Here is a 19507-nt window from a genome sequence, read left to right on the forward strand (position 1 = left end):
TATTTCTGACTATTGGAGAAGTTATGATGGTAAAGTATCACTGAAGCTGACAGCTTAGTGGTGTACTACATATGTGTGCATACTGTACATTCGGAATCACAGTTGTCATAACATAGGGATTATACTCCTGTTGTAATACAACAATAGAAAAGAGACTAGCCTATGCTTGCCGATTCATTCAAATACTTTATTGACAGTAGGTATAAGCTTAGCCCTGCCTTCACAGCCCACATTAGTATCTATTTATGGTACCAAAAACTGGGCTGATTTTGTTATTTTAACAACTTGGTGGTTTCAACGGCTGCTGCTCCAGCTGTGCAAGGTGAACACAAGTGCCCAATTTAGGTCATTCAGAAAAAAATAAGTCAGTCTAACGGCTGCAGTGGACTGAAGGCCAGAATTCATTCAAGCAAGCCAAACCTGAGAGCAAGGAGATCTGTGTTTAAAAGTGCAGACAGGAAGTGACCAGCTGGAGAGAGAGAGAGAGAGAGAGAGAGAGAGAGAGAGAGAGAGAGAGAGAGAGAGAGAGAGAGAAAGACTGATTTCTCCATCCCAGACCAGGGATGTAGAGGTCTAACTGAATCTCCTACTTTTTAGCAGAATCATTTAACCATTTCAAGCTCATCGAAATACACATGGCATAACTGCATTGTATAAAAGTAATAAGATGAGGATAGGGTATTTCAATGGCACTCTTTCTCACTCACAAAGCCTCCATTTCTAAAAAGTACAGCTGTTTTTAAGTGGGTAGACTTTGATCCCTGCGCACTGTTATGTAGCAGCAGTGCATCACTTGTTTTAAAGGCAGACTATTGGTGTGCTCTTCTGACACAAATGTCTGGGTTTGTAGGCACACACACACGCACGCACGCACGCACGCACGCATGGAGAGAAAAAGAGAGAGCGAGAGAGAGAGAGAGAGAGAGAGAGAGAGAGAGAGAGGTCTGCAGTTTCTCATGGCTGTGAGCTGCTGCAGAAAATTTTCCCTCATCTCCTCCTATCCCCGCCCCCACATCTTGCCTCTATTATTCCCGTGTTTTCGAAGCAACTCCGTTGACAGCGAGAAACATAGCTGACAAGTGAAGACAGGATGGAACCGTAGCCATTTCTTCCGGTTATCCCCCTCGGTTGCTGACCGTTGGTACGGTCTCCTGCTATCCGCACGTTCACACACCGTTTGTGCACGGTACCGGTAGCGAAAGGAGGGGGTTGGTCGAGCAGGAGTAGCCCCGTGAGACGCGCTCTGCTTGCGGAAGGAGGGAGACAAGCCAGCCTTGGAAAACGCTACACGGTCGCCGTTAGTTAGCGCCGAGTCTAGCTTGAATGGTGAAGACATGAGATGTAACGACTATGTGGCGTTTAACTAGAGAATGCAGGGAAGACACAGCGAACTGCCTCGCTCGTAACTAACGTTAACTAATGGTCACTAACATGGATGCTGATGTGCCTCCTCCCCTTGGCCGACCGGGGGGGTGTTTTTTGACGATTTTCTGGCAGTGACTCGACTTGTTTCTTTCTGGGATTAATAATTTGTTATTTTCTCTTCATCTTGGAGTCGATTTTGCGTGGGAGCCTCGCAGCGAGCACTTGTTTGCAAGGTAACTAACTAAGGATCACGTTGGTGCTGTCGCCAGCACTGACCAAAAGCATCACTGTCAGCTCTATGTTTGTGTGTGCCTCTGTAATTTGTGTCAGCTCCAGCGAAGTAATGAAACGTTGTGGACATGGCTGCTTTATACGTTGTTTATTGTCATGTCTTGTCTTTTAATGTCACTGTTTTTTTTGCATGTGGGGATATAGCTAAGTTAGCCAATTCAAACCTGCCTGGTAATGGATCAGAAATGTTGGTGGATTTGCATGAACCACACACACCAGGGCAAAGTGATGTTGCCAGTAGCACATCTGTTCCAACCTACTAGATTGTACTAATATAATGATAACAACATATATTAGAGGTCAGTGTCAAAATGCTGTGAATATATTCAGTGATTTTGTCATGTGAAAAGGGAACTAAAATGAACTGTCTGTCTAAACTATCTCATGGTGCAGCAGTAACCACATTTTCTATTTTTCAACTTATGACAAGAAGCTATTCATAGAAACTATATTACATTTGGTTTCACGGTGGATAGGAACTCAGTAGCATGTGTCCAATACCACAAAGTGAATTGTATGACTAAAACCAATAAGCGTCTGTCTCTGCCAGATTGGGCTGCCTAATTTTAGCCTTAAGGCAGTGATTTGTTACCTTGACGTTATGATTTGAACTATTCCCAGGTGCCTCAAGCAGAGTGCCAGTGAGAGTGTGGGTACACTGTCTGCATTGCAGTTTAAAGTATTATGCGGACAAGAAACGTAAGATGTACTGACTCAGGGCTGTTAAATTAACTATTTTTGTCAGGAATTACTCTATGGAATCATGTTTGCACCACTGACCTTCTACTCAACTATCATGGCAGTAATTAAAACCACTGTATACAGTATAAACATTAACCGTTTTGGAAAGGAAATGTAACTCCAAGACAGGAGGGTGGGAGATGAAAACAAAAGACAATATTGGAAAGTGCGTGTGTGTGTGTGTGTGTGGGTGTGGGTGCGTGTGGGTGGGTGTGTTTGTGGGTGTGGGTTTGTGTATGTCACTGTATGCACAGGTGCACCCAAATCTAAAACCTCAAACCACAGGAGATCAATGGTGAGTGGGAGGGTAAACCAAACCCTTCAAAGTAGCTAGAAGACACACACATACGCACACACACACATACACACGGTCATTTAACAGGGTTCACAAAATGATGAGGGGTGAGACCCAATTCTGTAACTCCTCTTTCTCTCTTTCTCTGTCTTTCTATCTTCAGCTCTTTGCTAAATTCTCACCTCCAACCTGCCACCTGGATGCAAGCTGGCACGAGTGGTGAGAAAGTAGGAGCTCTGTAATACTCATGCTGTATACACACACCCTTACCAAATTGCAATGGCCTCAGGTGGCCATTATGATCCTTGTGGTGAAGAGTTACAAACTGGTTATGCTTGTGCTTGTGTTTATGGTATCCAAACCCATAAAGCAATATCTATGGTGGCATCTATAACGATGTCTCTCCCTCTTTCTATCTACTCCTTCTTCTCCAACATTTTCTTACCTCCACACACCCAAACACACACTTCTTCTGGTGTCCCTCCCCATCTCCCAGAGGTAATGGAAGTGTGGGAGGAGCCAGGGGTGTGTATGTGTTCCTCAGAGTCCCAACTTCCTACTAAATTGTTGAGAAACTCCACATGTGCTAAGAACACCAGCGCACACAACAGACCCTAACATGCGGAATACTCTGGCACAGTTTGTACATCTTTTCTTGACTTTATTGCTCCTGTGAATTTATAACTTTAGCCTTGTATTTGTTAGAATTTCATCACGCTAGCAAACTTTAAGACAGGTTTGGAGAATTGCCTTGGTGTGTCAGTCATATAAAATATTTGGTCTAATGCGTAAATGAGGCACACATTTCTTACAGCTGACTGTTTCATCATTGCACCTGCTTTAGTGAATAAGCCTGAACTTGGCGGACTGACGTATATTATCGAATATAGTTTTTTGCAGCTCTATTCAGCAAACCTTGCATCAACAACGCAAACTAACACTCGAGTGAACATCAGCAGGCAGCTTTACTCATTGTGGTCACTGTAGTCCACTGATGGATAATAGATTTCCTGCTTAAGGAGGAATGCTAGAAATGTCAGGGAGGAAGAGAGCAGCGCAGTCGTCGTTTCTATTGGCCCAATGTCTAGTCAGGTCACCTAACCTTGTTAAGACTTCATTGCTCAGATTTATGAAACGCTAACTGATCTATAAGTGCTAGTCCTTTAGAGTCCAAGGGTGGACAAGGGAAAGGTTTTTAGCCAGATGCCCTACATGTTTTTAATAATACTTTATAATTTGCTGAGATAGCACTCACACATATATGCACACACCAAGCTTGGCATACAGCACGTCTCCTATACTAACTGATTTGTGTTTGTTATATGGAACTATAGATACATTTCTTTGTATCATTTTTTTGGCATTAGTGGAGCCATGCTTTTGATCTGTATCGGTACCTGTAATCAATTTATAAACGAGCATCCCTTGTCTTTTTGTCTCCTTTTCTCAGATGACAGAGGGGAGGCGATGTCAGGTCCATCTCCTGGACGACAGGAAGCTGGAGCTCCTTGTACAAGTGAGTCTCTCTTCCTCCCACCCTTTCACTCTTCCTTCTCTTTCTTCCCTTTGTCTTTGTGCACTCTCATTTCCTCAGAGCGAGGGAGAAGTGTTGTCTGGTGTCCTAAGAGACTCAATTACTACTGACCAAGGGAAATTTGGTCAGCAGTAGGTGACGTTGCGCTTTCTTGATGCTCACCTGATCTATCCACACACGTACACACACACACACACACCACGCACACGCACACACACCACACACACACACAAGCAAGGCTGCATGCAATAGACTCTGTCCTGAATTACTCTCCCTTTGCATCCCAATACAGAGTTCAGTACTAATCATCACAAACTCTTACTTCCCCTATACTCATGCTTCGCTGATCATTCTTCATCATCCATCCCTACTGCCTACCCAGGATGCCTTAGAAATGCCAGAATCATCTAACAAAAAGCATCAACTGTGTGTACTTTGTGTAATTGACAATGCTCCATCTACCTCCTAAATATTTCTGTGTAATTGACAATGCTCCATCCTATCCTCCAAATGTCTAGGAAAAACAAAGCATCGTGCTACCCCCCTCCCCCCACTTTCATCTTAAAATCCTCCAAGCAGGGCTTTCTGCAGTAATGGCCAAAGGAAGCAGCAGCCACCTACACCTGTTTTCCCCTTGTCTGTCCCTTTTAGCTGTTTACTACTGTAGATCTGATTGGGTCTGCTTTCTGCTCTACAGCTGTTCAGGTTAAAGACTGTTGTTGAAGCTTTTTCTTCATTGATTGTTGATGACATTCACTTTCATCATCTATAAGAGCCCTTCATGGTTTGGCTTTAAAGTCTGAAGCAATTTTATTAGAGGCTCCGTCCTTCTTCCTAACCTCCCTTAGTCCCTTGTGGGTCTGACCATTACCTAATTTCACTGGAAAAAGAGAGAAAGACAAAAGAAGGAACAGAAGAAGCAGACCAAGCGTAGAATAGAAAAATTGACACAGAAACTCAGGAGGTTTAAAGAGAGAGAGAAAAGTGAGATGAGAGCTCAGGAATAGAGAGAGGGGAGATGACACTAAAGGGATGGGAATGGAGGGGGGAGCAGAGGATAGGTCTGCTGACTTTCTGATTTGATTACTCTGCCAGAGCTGATCCTCTCTTTCAAATCGGTACTTCTTTCTGTTCCTCTTCCACTCTTGCTATCCATTTCTCTTCCCTTTCCACTCTTCATTTTCCATATCCTTCTTTCTCAACTCCTTGCTTGCCTTTACCTGCACCGGTTCTGTCTCCTTCTATATCCTCAAATACAGCTGCAGCAGCTCCATATCTCATCCATTCATCGTCATTCTTTTCCGCTCATCCTCTTGGCTATCAAGACAGGAAATAACAAGGAAATGAACAAAAAGAGAGTTAAAGCCTTGAAAGTAATCTGTTTATGTAAAGAGTTTACCGGATACTTGGATATCTTGTGAATGAGAATGTTAGTTCTGTTTACCACATAGTATACACAAGGTTTGTTTTTTTACAGTTTGGCAATGGTATTAGCCTAGAGAGACCTCTGGAAGATGGGATGTTATCAACAAACCATTGTCATATAAATCAGGATACTGCTCTTATTTTTTCTCTTCCTCTCACTCTCTCACAGCTGGCCAGTAAGTTGCTAGTAGGGCCACAGAGAATTAGGATGTTATTCTCTGTGTTCCTGTGAACTAAGAAGGATTTCTCAGAGTGATGCTCATAATTCATAAGCAGTGCACACAGTTGTGTTTCAAATATTAAGGCAGTACTCCAGTACTACACACTCTGTTGGGCTATTTCATGTCTTCACTGATCATTTAACAGCAGTGTGGCCAAGTCAGTCCTTTTGCGGTTTTCAGTTAAATTCCTGTAGCACGCCATGTGCACCAGCCAGCTAGCCTCTGAAAGGCTGGGTCTCATTTATGTCACTGACTTGTAACATTGACTAGCTGTTCAATCCCAGAAGTGCCGTTCACCTTTTTCCTCTTCCTCATCCCCTTCCTCCTACCTTTGATAGTGTGTCCTCTGTGGTTTGTTAATGGGGCAACGCCTCATTGGCAGGGAACTATGTGCCATAAGGCCAACACACCGGTTGACCAGGTCGTAAAGATTAAAGTGAGCTAACCACCAAATACACCACCGGGTGAAAATATATGTCATATGGCTGTCACTCCCTAAGGCTAGAGCGGTGTTGGTTGAAGGGTGAATGGAGTATTAAGCTGTGTAACAGTGTTGCTCTCCCATGCCAATGTTCATATTAAGAACTCTACATTAATGTCATAACGAGACACTTCAGGGTTTCACTGTGACATGGTACGGAGTTACAGCATAAGTCTGTATACAAAGTACTATTTATTAAAACATGTAGGGCATGTGGCTAAAAACCTTTTCCTTACCCACCCTTGGAATCTTAAGGACTGGCACTGATAAATCGGTTAGCGTACCATAAATCTGAGCAATCCTGAAGGTGCCAAGGGCCTGGCTAGCTGTTTGCAGAGATTGGGCCGTGACTTGCTGCCAGCCAGGCAAGTGAGCTACTGTTGTGTGTTTGTCACCTGTCTGGGAGTCTCCTCCTCACTTGCACCTCCCTGTAATTGCTATGCTGTTAATTACCTGTGCTGCTGAGGCGGCACAGGCTAAATGTCTATTAGCAGTAATGCTGTCTAAGCTAGCAGAGAGCTTTACAGTCTGACAGATGGTTTTATAGTGTGTGTGTGTGTGTGTGTGTGTGTGTGTGTGTGTGTCTGTCTTTGTCTGTGTCTGTGTATTTGTGTCTGTATATATCAGGAGTGTGTCTGAATTGTGTGTGTTTAGTGTCCCATATCACTTACTATATTACCTGTCATTCATTGTCTGTATCCCTGTTCCCTGGTATCTTCCACAACATTATTACACATCCGTTTGGTATATCCCATCTCACAGATAAGCTGTAGCGTCTGGATGTGGGTATGCGTTAGGAGGAAGCGAGTCGTCACTTGAAGTGGGAACCAAACTCAATTAGACTATCCAGTGCAGCCCATTTGATTTTTACAGTGTGCTTGGTATTCATAACAACATTGAGGCAAGAAGCTCAGCTAACCTTACAGGGGTCCTTCTATCCTTTTCAACTTTAGTCATGCACTTCTGATGTTCAACAGTGTATCTGGGGCTCATTTTCTCTCCATATACAGTTTACTGTATGTGTCCATGTGTCCCTGTCCTCCTGTCCCCCACTCGTTGTTTGTCATGCTGTAGTGGCATGGGTGTCGGTGATTTGATATTGTTGCCAAGGCAGTTGACTGCTGTGTGTTAATGAGAGACCACGGCTGCATGTGTCTCAGACTTAACCAAAACATGTATTACTGTTAATAATGTAAACATAGCCTGTTCCAGACCTTAAATTTCCACATCTCAAACGTTTTTAAGTACTTCAAAGAGATCTAGTGTTGCTCTTGTGAATCGCTGCTCTCCCATTTGGAGAAACAACAGAGCAAATCAGAGCCTTTGTGGACTGAACAACCAGTTTTTGTCAAGAGTCAGACAGATCAGGACTTACACACAGATAAGGTCAGCACTTAAATCACTGCTTGTGTTATCTACACGCAACCATATCATAAACACAAATTTAGCATGTTGATGATCTTGTCTTTGCTGAGGTAGGTGAGTTTATCATTCTTACTGTGAATATGCATTTGAAAGATTTGCTGTTAATGATAACCTCAATATTCCTTAACACAGCAGTGTGGGAGTCTCCTAGATAATTTACTAGTGCTGTAGGGTGTAGTGAGGTTAGATCAAAGGGACATTGAGACAGAATCAGCTTGTATAATAGCCATGTTTTTTTCTATTTACAGTAACACTTCTATTTGATGCAGAAATCTGATTCATAGAACTATACGTCAGAATCAGCCTGTGTTTGCTCCACTCTATCTATTCACTCCAGACCTTTTTCTGTTGCAGGATCACTGTAGGCGTCGTGCTTATATGAGATCTAGGTCATTGGAGTTTTGTGTGTATGTGTCTGTGTGAGTGCATGCACGTGTGTGTGTGTGTGTGTGTGTGTGTGTGTGTGATGTCTCCTCTTTAAATAGCTTTCAGTAGCTTCTGTCACTGAAGTTGTAGTTGTGCAGGGGGAGATTGTTAAGATGCACACTATGGCACATGTACAGTAGCTGTGTGTGTAAAGTTGTGCATGTGCATATATGGATGCACACAGCATGTTTTCTTCTTCTCCTCTATCCTATATACGCACAGCACAGCACATACCTCCTGTGGGTTGTGAGCAGGCTGCATGCATGTTGTGTACAAGCTCTTGTTTGCACAATATGTTCATGCAGATTTGCCTGTCTGCCTGTGGTTGTGTGTGTGGTGTGTGTGTGTGTGTGGTGTGGTGTGTGTGTGTGTGTGTGTGTGTTGTGTGTGTGTGTGTGTGTGTGTGTGTGTGTGTGTGTGTGTGTGTGTGTGGTGTGTGTAATGAAAATGTAGGCACACCCATGGTTGACCTCAGGGTGGGGCAGGCTGTTACTCAGGATGTCACAAACCAGCAGCATATGGCAGCAGTCCCCGGCCTCTGCTTGGCTTTAAGATGCTCTCTGCATGCTCTGAATGTCGTGATGAATGGAGGTGGTCATCCCATGGTATAGCTTGGACCGTATTCCACAGTATTAACTAGTTAAAAGGCTCTAATGTTAGCTACAGCCCTCTCCCTACAATACAGTGGTTGAGCCCAGAGCCATGACTCTGCAGTAGATGTTCGGGTCAGATGTTCGGGAGGGAGGGAGGGGAAGGGCAGAGTACCTGCACTGTCAGCAACTTCCACACACTCCATCCATCTTTCTCGCACTCTCTCTCTTATTTATCTCCTCCTCTCTTGCTCTTTTCCCCAGTGTTTGTCAGAATGCTTAGTCATTGCAGTAAATCAATAGCTGATAGAATACATTAACATAAAGCTCTACACATCTATGTGTTCCAGTTAAACTACAGTGAAATAAACCACAACACTCACACAATGGGACAATTTGAACTGGTATATCAAATCATAAAAGAGCAATACTAATATTTCTGTCCCCCTGCAGCCCAAGCTGATGGCCAAGGACTTGCTGGACCTTGTGGCCTCTCACTTCAACCTCAAGGAGAAGGAATACTTTGGAATTGCATACACAGACGAAACGTAAGTCACATTCAAATACTAATGCCACTGAACTCTACTACTGCACGTGGTATATTAGTAGCCCAGGACTATCTCTGCAGTTGATCTTGTTTGTTGGATTGGATTCGTCAATGCTTAGCCACAACTCTGTAACTACACCCAGACTATCAACAGTTAACACGGTCCGGATACTCAGTTTCAATCAACAGAATTGTTAAAGCGACATGTGGGACATACTAGACTAGAAGCAGACAATCGGTAAAATCAATATCAAAGTTCAGTTGCAACCAGTTGTGCTGGTAAACAAAGCAAGGCCCCTAGAGTGAAGTGTACAGTATTGTCTGTTTCTTTAGTCTTCAATAACCTGTGAACTTCTTGGTGGCTTGTAACTAATGTTTATGACATGGTCAGCACAGTCATAGATGATAGAAGTGGAAAGACTGCAGTTGCATGTTTCCAAGTTTACAAGTCTTGTCCAAGACCTATTGGTTACACAAAAATGAATTACTTTAGTTCCAACATTATGCAAAGAAATGATACTTGAATTGGACCCACTGATTTTGAAAAGACAAAAGATATTGTCAAATACATTAGCAAGATGTTGCACCATGAACAGAAGCACCACTATGAAAACTATAAGAAATCTTACAGTAAAATGTGGCTGTTGGTTTTGGCCTGTTCTCCTGATAAATTACCGGTGTGCCTTTATATATTATTATATTTATTATTATATTTCTTTTTTTATCTTTTCTTTTTCACTTTTCACTTAGAGAAAAACCTAGATATCCAGTTTATGGTTTTCATCTTTCACTTCCAAGTAAAAGGGGATGGCTACCTTCATTCAAGTTAAAATAACATAATTGTGATCATGAATATCACGCTGAACCAGAAACTGATATATGATCCCTAGTTGGAAAGGGTTTTAATGTTATGATGAGGCTATGATTATCTTGCTCTGGAATAGCAAAGGATCACAGGTCTATGTCGCCTAGAAGGCTTGCTAGGAGAACTGTGCCTGAAATGCAAAAATGACATTCAAATTATATGTATTGTGTTTGGTGACCTAGAAAGACAGAAACACCACAGCATAGTGCAGCACTATCACTGCCATGCAAACATACACACTTTTTTACAGACAGGCAAACATTGCCACGGCCTTTGTTTTCTTTCTTTTTTGTTTATCTCATGCACCCACTCATGCCAAGCAAGACTGGCCTCTGCTCCGTGGCATTTACATGGCTGGGACACATACTGTAGCCAATGTCAGTCCAGTAAAGCAATATCAGCTTTGCAGTCTTGTAGTCCCCCAAGGCTAATTCTATGATGTGTAGATTTGTTGTGTGTGCCTAAGGTCAGCTTTGAGCGGTCAGTGGTCAAAGAGGCCGTTTTGTGGGGGAAAGAGCGAGGGAGATTGAGAAATAGAGACAGAAGGAGGGAGAGTTTGAAGGAGATGTTGCTCAGGAGACCATAGAGGGTTACCAGGGTGACAAGCTGTCTCTGCAGTTTTTCCCTCTGTTGGTTGGAGGGGGATTGAGAAAAGAGAGAGGCGGGGAGAAAAATGAAAAAAAGAAAAAAAGTGGAGGCTTAAGCAACAAGGTTCAGTGTGATTAGATTAGTTGTCTATCCTTGTTGGATATTTAGACAGCCCTGAATAATAATAGCATTGATTGTTTTGTTGTTTTGTCTCAGGGGCCATTTTAGTTGGCTGCAGTTGGACCGCAGGGTACTAGAACATGAGTTCCCCAAGAAGTCTGGTCCTATTGTCCTCTACTTCTGTGTCAGGTAAGTCTGTATTTATTAAATTAATCACCTAACTTAGGCATTCCATGTTCTCTGACTGCAGACAGTGTTTGAACTTCTGTAGAAGATAAAAAGAAAGATGGAGCGAGTGCATGTACTGTATATGTGCCAGTGCATGCACATGCCTTCATGTGGAAATAGAAACAGAATAACAAGGTTAGTGATGACAGGGCCCTATGAAATTACTTTGACCCTGGTGTTTAACTTCCGCCACGCGGCCTCTCCACCAATCATGAGCCTCTCAGACCTCATCAGTATGTGCTGCATGTACATCCCGTCAAATAGCTTTGCAGTGATTGAGACCGACATACTCCAAATAAGGTGGCAGAATCCCATGAAGAGAAGAGTCGTACCATTTTTATCTTGACGTTAGTAGTGCTATACATTTTTATGCAGAAGCACTTCATCAACTGTTGGAAACACATTTGTCAATGTAATGCTCCACATAGTAGAAAATATTCTGGTACTTGATTCAACCTATGATGAGGCATGTGTCCTGACAGTGTGTTCTTGCTATTGCTGTATAATATAGTCATTCCCTCAGTTGAAGCCAACTCTTCTGACCTATTATGAAGCGTTATGAAATAACCCTACAATCCCACACTCCTCTCTTAGCCCTTACAATGGCCCCACTCATACAGTATATGAAACACTCCTGACTCACACACAGAGACTGGATCATGTGTGTGTATATAACCTGTGACAGAAATACAAAAGGTGCACATTTGTGTGTGTGTTTCTTTGTTTGTGTGAATGTGGGTGTGTTATCTTCCAGAAGCTATTCAATAAACAAGAAAAGGGCACCTGGCTTTTTTTTGGGTCCAGTGGTGTGCTCTTTCCCCAACATATCTCTATAATGTCATATACACCCTAGAACAACAATCTTTGTACTTGGTTGTTTATTAAGCGAGATTGCTGCAGTCGGCAGCGGCAAAACAAGCTACACTGTAAGTTACAGTAGTAGGGCAATTTTCCAGCTTGTATTTACCTTCACAAAAGTGCTTGTGTTGTCACTGACAGGCTCAGATTAATATTCTAAGTCACATGAGACATTTCTGTTTAACCAGAAACTGCTCTAAAGTCGCTAGCGCTAAACCCACCAGACAAAGCAATACTTTTAGCATGTATAGAGCCATATTTTCATATGTAAATCGGTAAACTCTGGGTTTATTTCCACCAAAACTAGAGTTGTGATGGTCGGAAAATTAGACAGATGTCCCAAAACGGCTTTTCATAGTTTGTTTCTGTCAACTTTGAATGAAGTATATTTTACAATACTAAAATTTGTGTTTATTTAAATGGAGTCTGGTGGGTTTAGCGAATGCAATTTCGCGAGGTTTAAAAAAAAAAAAAAAAAAAAAAAGGATCTTACTCTTTAACAGAAAGGTCGACCTCAGAAATACTTTCCATAATGTTGTCAGACACTTTAAATATAAATCTGAGCCTGTCAGCAGCAAAACAAGCACTTTTGTAAAGGTAAATACAAGCTGGACAATTGCCCTTAAGAAAATTTGTTGTTCCCATCAGTCACTTCGACACACAAAAACATAGGAAAATAGGTCCATTTCAGGTTGAAAAAAACGGCAGTTACCCTTTAACAATGTAAATAGGAATGTGACACACATTGCTGATTCTGCTAAACAATGTCATAGAGAAGTAATTTCCAGGTAGACATTTGCGACCGCTCGTCGGTCTTGACACAATAAGAGGAGTGGAAATAGGAAAATCTTATTTTTAGCTCATAGACTCATTGTAGACCCTATTTAGTGAACAATTCTGTCATTGTGCAATGTGACAGTGATATAATCAAAAGATATGCAGATAAATATATTTGGTTGCTATTACTGGTGTTTTAGCCATCGTCAGTATCCGTCATTAAGTTAGCTTACTATCTCTCTTTATCTTCTCTCTTAGGTCAGCCATAGAACTATATAAAACAACTGTGTATGTGTATCCTTGATGGTCAGGGTGGGGTCACTGTGTGTATTTACATAGACTAATAGGTGTTTGAGGATATGGTCGTGCTGCTGTGACATTGTGAACTTTGACACCATTTTGATGCTTCATCCCCCTTTTTGTCTTGCAGTTCAGTTCAATCTCTAACCTCAATCTCTCCAAATGTCACACTGACTACACCCCCCTCTCTTACGTGCACACGCACATCCCACCGTATTTCTTTGTCACAAGTACACACACATACGCAGATTCAGGACTATACTACATTCATCCCAAATGTCAGGCCTGAATCCATTATCAATGTGAACGTATTGTTTTCATTAGCTGTGGTGTGTGTGTGTGTGTGTGTGTGTGTGTCTGTGTCTGTGTTGTCTGTGTGTGTGTTGTGTGTGTGTGTGTGTGTGTGTGTGTGTGTGTGTGTGTGTGTGTCTGCACAGGTGCATGTCTGTCATGTATTTGCATTCTTATGTGGTATTTGTATGATGTGTGTGTTCCCAATAAATGCTCGGAAGGGCAGATGCCCACCTCCTGCTGGTTCAGTGGTTTGCATGCTTGCTGCTGTGCTGGCAGTGTGTGTTTGTCTCATCAACACTGGGGCTTTAATTAAATGTTCACACTGAATATTGACAGGGCTCCTCTCATTCTCTCTTGCAGCTCAATAGGTAACGTGATTTAAGCCCTCAAATATTGATCCTCCTACAATCACTCTCACTCAATATACCTATACACTCATACACACAGACACACACATCGACACATTCATTCACATGTGCTCTTTAAGTCACATTAAACACACTTATAGGGAATTAGGGATACATCAATTCATATACTGAAAAGTGTTTAAAATGTTATATTTATAAGAGATGGGCTAACAGTGTGTAGCTTTAGTTTACCATCATAGCTTTCCTCTGGCTCTGCATGCTATCGTGAGCTAAATTTAGACTGCATTATTATGTTAGCTTCTTACTCGCCGCTCTGCCAGAAGTGGGTTACTGTGCTCTCTCTCTGTGTGTGGTGTGTGTGGTGTGTGTGTGTGTGTGTGTGTGTGTGTGTGTGTGTGTGTGTGTGTGTGTGTGTGTGTGTGTGTGTGTGTGTGTTGTGTGTAAGTACTGTATGTGCATGTGAATCAGTACACACTGCTGATGATGCAGAGAAGCAAACAATGTGCAAAGTGCATCATGTGCACATTCAGTGTGGGTGTGGCTGTGGGTGTGGGTGTGTGCATTCAGATCGTGGAATGTGCTCACACTAACAAACTAATAATGGATTATTGCCAGCCACCATTGGGAGAGAGGGAATTTTTTTAAGGGTTGAAAGTGAAAGGATGTTGATATTCAAGGTCAGCCTTTGGTATGGTGTGCCCTCCTCTGGTAACTTTGGTCATTGCAACAGTTCTGTTATAAGTTCACTTGACACCACTATAGCATCCATGTTTAACTTGTTCTCCTATATTAATTTTGTGTTATTTTTGTTTCTGACGAAAATAAATATTAAACCTCACTGATCTTATTCTTGGACTGAAGGTCAACCCTGTCCTGTTGCATACTGAATGTATTGAAGCTTTTCCTTCTATGTTTACAGGTTCTACATAGAGAGTATATCCTACCTGAAGGACAATGCCACTATTGAACTGTTTTTCCTTAATGCAAAGTCCATCATCTACAAGGTAAACTCGTTATTTAGTTGCCATAATGTATGTTCCTAATACTGTTGACTTCGGATAATGGAGGAATGTATTCATCCTGTAATGCTTTAAAAACTATGAACGGTAAGAAAACTCTGTAATTTTGTATTTGAAAATTTCTCCCAGCCTTTTTTTCTACTTTCTTGCTAAGAGAAGGTGAAGGGGTTTAATGGGTCTATTTAAAGTTAGTATTATGTGGAGTAAAGGACTTTATGTTGTTAGAAACACACCACTTCATTAGCCCATTTTTGGCTCAAAATAATGAGGCCAGCTTGGACTTTGGTCCTCCTCATGATTTGGTGAAGCAGAAAATTTGAACCATTTGCATCAGCTGTTACCCATCATGCAACGCAAATAATTTTACACATCTACAGCCAATTTTCTGTCAATGTATTTCAGCTGCTAGAAATAGACACTGACAAGTTGCCCAAAAATAAATGCAAAAAGGCAAATATATAGTTTGTACATTTAGTGATTGACTTAAAGCATTCCTCTCAGAGAAGGCCATTTGCACATTTGCTTACAGTGATGGAAGACTTATTACTACTATACTATAATACTTAGTCAGTTAAAATTTTCACTTTCTCTTATCATATGTCTGTCTGCTACCCTGTGCATAGCTATACTGTAGCCTGACACCAATGTCAAGCAGTTTTTTGTCCAGAGGAGGGCATATGTGGCCTGAAGGGAATAAATAGATGCAGAAACATCCCAGTCAAAGCCCTGTAGAAAGCTGTGGTAATGTTATAAGACCCATTACTTTATTAGAGCCAAGTCCAGTACATTTAAATACAGTGTCCCATCCATCAATTGACATAGAGCCAGCACTTCTCACCTGTAATGTTCAATGTTTTGAGTGGCTCAAACGGTTGTTGAATGCATGTCCAGAATAGTGCATCTTTCACAGGTTTCTCGTATACAAGGGGTATGCATGGGTACCTTTCTCAGTTAATGTTGTCAAATAGTAAAACAAAGCTAAGCGTACATTGGAGGCTTTAGGTTGTCTAGTTTGAGCCTTGTTGTACACATGTCGCATCTGTCTTACTCCACTGTCCATTAGGACACTGAGACTCGAATAGCAGTGACTATGTAACCAAGTAGCCAGGGAGAGACTGTCCCACAAACAAAAGGTTTCTGATACAGTCCCACCAGTAGCTCTGTTAAAATGTCCTTGGCAGAGATACCTGATCCCTCACTGCTCATTTATCACCCTGATAGTCACCCTGATAAGAACAACAGCTAAACACCAATGATCTCTCTACCAGCTCTCCTGACGATCACATTAAGGGAGAGAGGCAAAAAGAGAACAAGAAAATAAATATGACATATTATTTTTTTAGAAAACATGTTGCACTTACACAGTAGTTAAAATATAGTAGATCAGGCTATACATTTACCTAATTTATATTGATATATACATATACAATGTATATATATATATATATATATATATATATATATATATATATATATATATATTATTGAGACGCATTCTACTGTGCTGTGGGATACAGTACAATAGCACACGCTATGTGACAGTGTGTGGCTAGCCACGCTGGGTGGTGCACCCAGGGTGGGTTTGTTCAGTCTAGTGTTTCATCATGGCTGTCTGATCTCCCAAACAATTACAAGGAGAATTGTAAAGGGAGCATTCCTGGCATAGTTGACCCACTGCTCACTGCCCACTAACCCTTATCCTTCTCCCTCTTAATACAGACCTAGCATTCCATGTATATGTACCTACATATGGTCGGTGATTACATGCACAAACACCAAAAGAAAAACCAACAACACTTATGCTGATGCAGATAAAGACTCCATTCCTTTACCTTTTCCCCAGGAATGTCCATGTCCTTAAATAACCAACAGTAATACAGTAAAAAAAAAAAAGCACACATCTTTGGAAAATGGATTGAGTAATTAGTAACCAGAGCATCCATGCCCACCCTCCACCCTTAAGCCTCCTCTCCCAAACCCCCTCAGTTTGCCTCTAATCTCTGAGCTCAATACACATGAAGAGGTCATGAAATTAGAGAAGGGAGAGAGGAAATATGGAGGGGGGAGTGTCATGTGGGGAGATGAAAGAAATTAGCAATCCATCCCGAATAAATGGATGATGATCAGAGGCATGTCCACTTTTACTCTGCACTTATTTACTCGCTGCCAGCAGTAAGACAATGTGTCATTCATAGCCCCTGCACTCTCTTCTGTTTTTCTTCCAGGAGCTTATTGAAGTGGACAGTGATGTTGTCTTCGAATTGGCTTCCTTTATTCTACAAGTAAGATAAAGCGTGTGTGTGTGTGTGTGTGTGTGTGTGTGTGTTTGTGTTTGTGGGTGTGGAGGTCAGCCAAACACACTAGTTATTCCAGTTGCTGTTGCTCTGCTATTTCAAGTTTTCTTCCAAAATGTCTCCACCAGCCTTTGATTCTAATTGACCATGACTAAACTCACATTATCTTTTTCTGTCTTAACTGACGAGGATTGAGCTCACATTATCTATTACCGTCATCAATCTGTTTGTAATCTGAAATGATGCTGGGCAATTTTTCTTTGTTGGTAGCAAAATTCTTGGCTACCAGCTAAATTCTTGGTGCAGTCAGTCAGTGCTAATATAAAACAGAGCAGCAGGAAAACTCTTTTACTTTACAAAATCTTCTCAACGCCAGCCCTTTCTCTCTCCTATCCCTTTCTCAGAGTAGGTCAGTCCATTAACTGATTCTGTGCAAGGTCATATTACACCTAGACTGGGCTACGTGGTTTGTCTTTCTTGTGTTGCGTGCGTGCATGCGTGCATGCGTGTGTGTGTGTGTGTGTGTATGTGAGTGTGCTCTCTTTGCAGGTGCAGATGCACAGTATCAGGTATCTGGTCTGAGACCTTCAGAGGTTTCACTCCAGATGGAGGTTTCATGTTTCTCTCTGATTCCAGCACAGCAGACCTGACTGCACTTTCACCAATGCAAACAGAATATAAATGCACATTTTATGGTCACTGCTTGTTGCTCACGTATCCAACAATCCTTTCTTCTCTCAATACTTTTTTTATTTCCCTTTCTGTTCCACAGGAGGCTAAAGGTGATTTCACCAGGTAAGCACATCAGTAACGTTTAATGACTATAATGTAGTGGACATGTAAGAAAGTAAAAGGTTGTAGCTTGGAGTGTTCTTTGCCAATTTTTTATATCACATATTCTGTCTCATCACCTACGTTTCTTTCGACAGAGGTGGGTGGGTTAATACATGTTGATTCAGAAGAGAGAAGCACAGAATGACAGTTGAAGTTATATCAGTGGTCTGTCTGCTCCACTGTGCATTGATGAGCATCACTGAGAACTCTCTTTGTTTCTGAGCCCTCCTTATTTCCTTCCATCCCTGTTCCACTTTGGTTCACTCTTTTCAGCCTATGCTGCCACTCGTGAAAAGAGCATGCACGCGTGTGGGCCTCAATGCAGTGTGTAATGAAAGACAGAGAGTCTTCATTGGGAGTGACTTCCTTCCAATTTAAGACAGGGTTCACCGTTGGGACATGAAAGATTTTCTAATATACCACCGGAAAATGAAATGTTTTACTGACGACTTCACTTCAAACATATCAGATTAAGTATAAGTCATTAAACTCACATTAGTTAAACTCTATAGCTATGGAACGTTCCAGTCATGTACATGTTTCATGTGAGCTACGTTCCACATGTGACTCATTAGATGTACATCTGTGTGATGTTGGCCTAAACGTATGTCATTCCTCATCTCCTCATCCCTTTGTTATAGGGATGATAACAGACCACAGCACTCATCACCTCTGACCTCATTTCCGCCGGTGAAAGGAGTAAATAAACACAATATCCTGCGGAGGGCTGGAATGTGACACACTCTGGAGACATTCCTTTCACCCTCCTCCCCCTTTTCTTTATCCCCTTTCTCCCACGCACAAATACCTTTCCTTCTCTAAAAGCTCTATAGACCCTCTGCACATGTCCTCAAAACCATACATTGTACCCCTTCTCTATATTAAGTTTCACTAAATCTGTCACTGCTGCTCCTCTAAAAAATCCCATTATGATGCTAATGTATTGGCTCTGTAGATATCATTATTCCAAAATGAATGTGAATTAATTTTCCTTTGTCAAATTCAAACCATTTGTTCCAAGTGTTTCCTTGAATCACGAGCACTTCTCTTGATGGAAGTGGATTCAGCCTTTCAATTATTTCAGTATTTTATAAATCTACAGGAAAATCTGTTTAGAAAGAAGTTGGATTTTCAGTTTTCATTTCAGACTTCTCAAACAAAAATCTGATTTCAAAGACTGAAAATATGATTTAGTAACTTGTGAAGATAAACATCTTACAATGTCATGGTGCACATGTTGCATTGTTCAAATTGAGCCCTTGCTTTCCCTTTAATCAAGTACAATGCCAAAGTGGTGCACACAACCACGTATACCTAATGATAGTTGAATGGAAATCAACCGGGCACACAGCTGTGTTCACACATTGAACAGACGGGCAGGGTGGATGGGAACTCTTCCAGGGCTTTAGCTCATAGGTTGTAATGTTCCCAGGGCTTTCCCCATTCCTCGGAGGCCTTGGCGGAGGCTGGAGAGAGGCTAGGGGATTAGAGTGGAGTATTAAGACCTGAAAACTGAATCTGGGGCCAAGTCTCTGGTTCCCTGTCTCATTTACTCTGCCTTTGCGGTTATTTTTTCCTCCATCCCGTATGTATCTCCTTTTATCTTTCTTTATTTATCTCT

General features: G+C 41.7%; 1 protein-coding gene across 11 annotated transcripts in view; it reads left to right on the top strand.

Annotated features, from left to right (window-relative positions):
- The window catches only part of frmd4a (FERM domain containing 4A), a 103569-nt gene that overhangs the window by 63512 nt on the left and 20550 nt on the right, over positions 1 to 19507 (top strand). For 10 of the 11 annotated variants that reach the window (XM_032524498.1, XM_032524499.1, XM_032524497.1 and 7 more), the window contains exons 2-7: positions 4143 to 4208; positions 9248 to 9342; positions 11011 to 11103; positions 14659 to 14743; positions 16984 to 17040; positions 17825 to 17847. In XM_032524498.1, the coding sequence (XP_032380389.1) occupies positions 4143 to 4208; positions 9248 to 9342; positions 11011 to 11103; positions 14659 to 14743; positions 16984 to 17040; positions 17825 to 17847 (419 nt within the window). Of the gene's footprint in view, positions 1 to 1177; positions 1599 to 4142; positions 4209 to 9247; positions 9343 to 11010; positions 11104 to 14658; positions 14744 to 16983; positions 17041 to 17824; positions 17848 to 19507 lie in introns of those variants that run through there. The other variant, XM_032524500.1, reaches the window with a different exon arrangement.

The sequence above is a fragment of the Etheostoma spectabile genome, chromosome 8, assembly GCF_008692095.1.
Source record: "Etheostoma spectabile isolate EspeVRDwgs_2016 chromosome 8, UIUC_Espe_1.0, whole genome shotgun sequence".
Classification (NCBI taxonomy): Eukaryota; Metazoa; Chordata; class Actinopteri; order Perciformes; family Percidae; genus Etheostoma; species Etheostoma spectabile.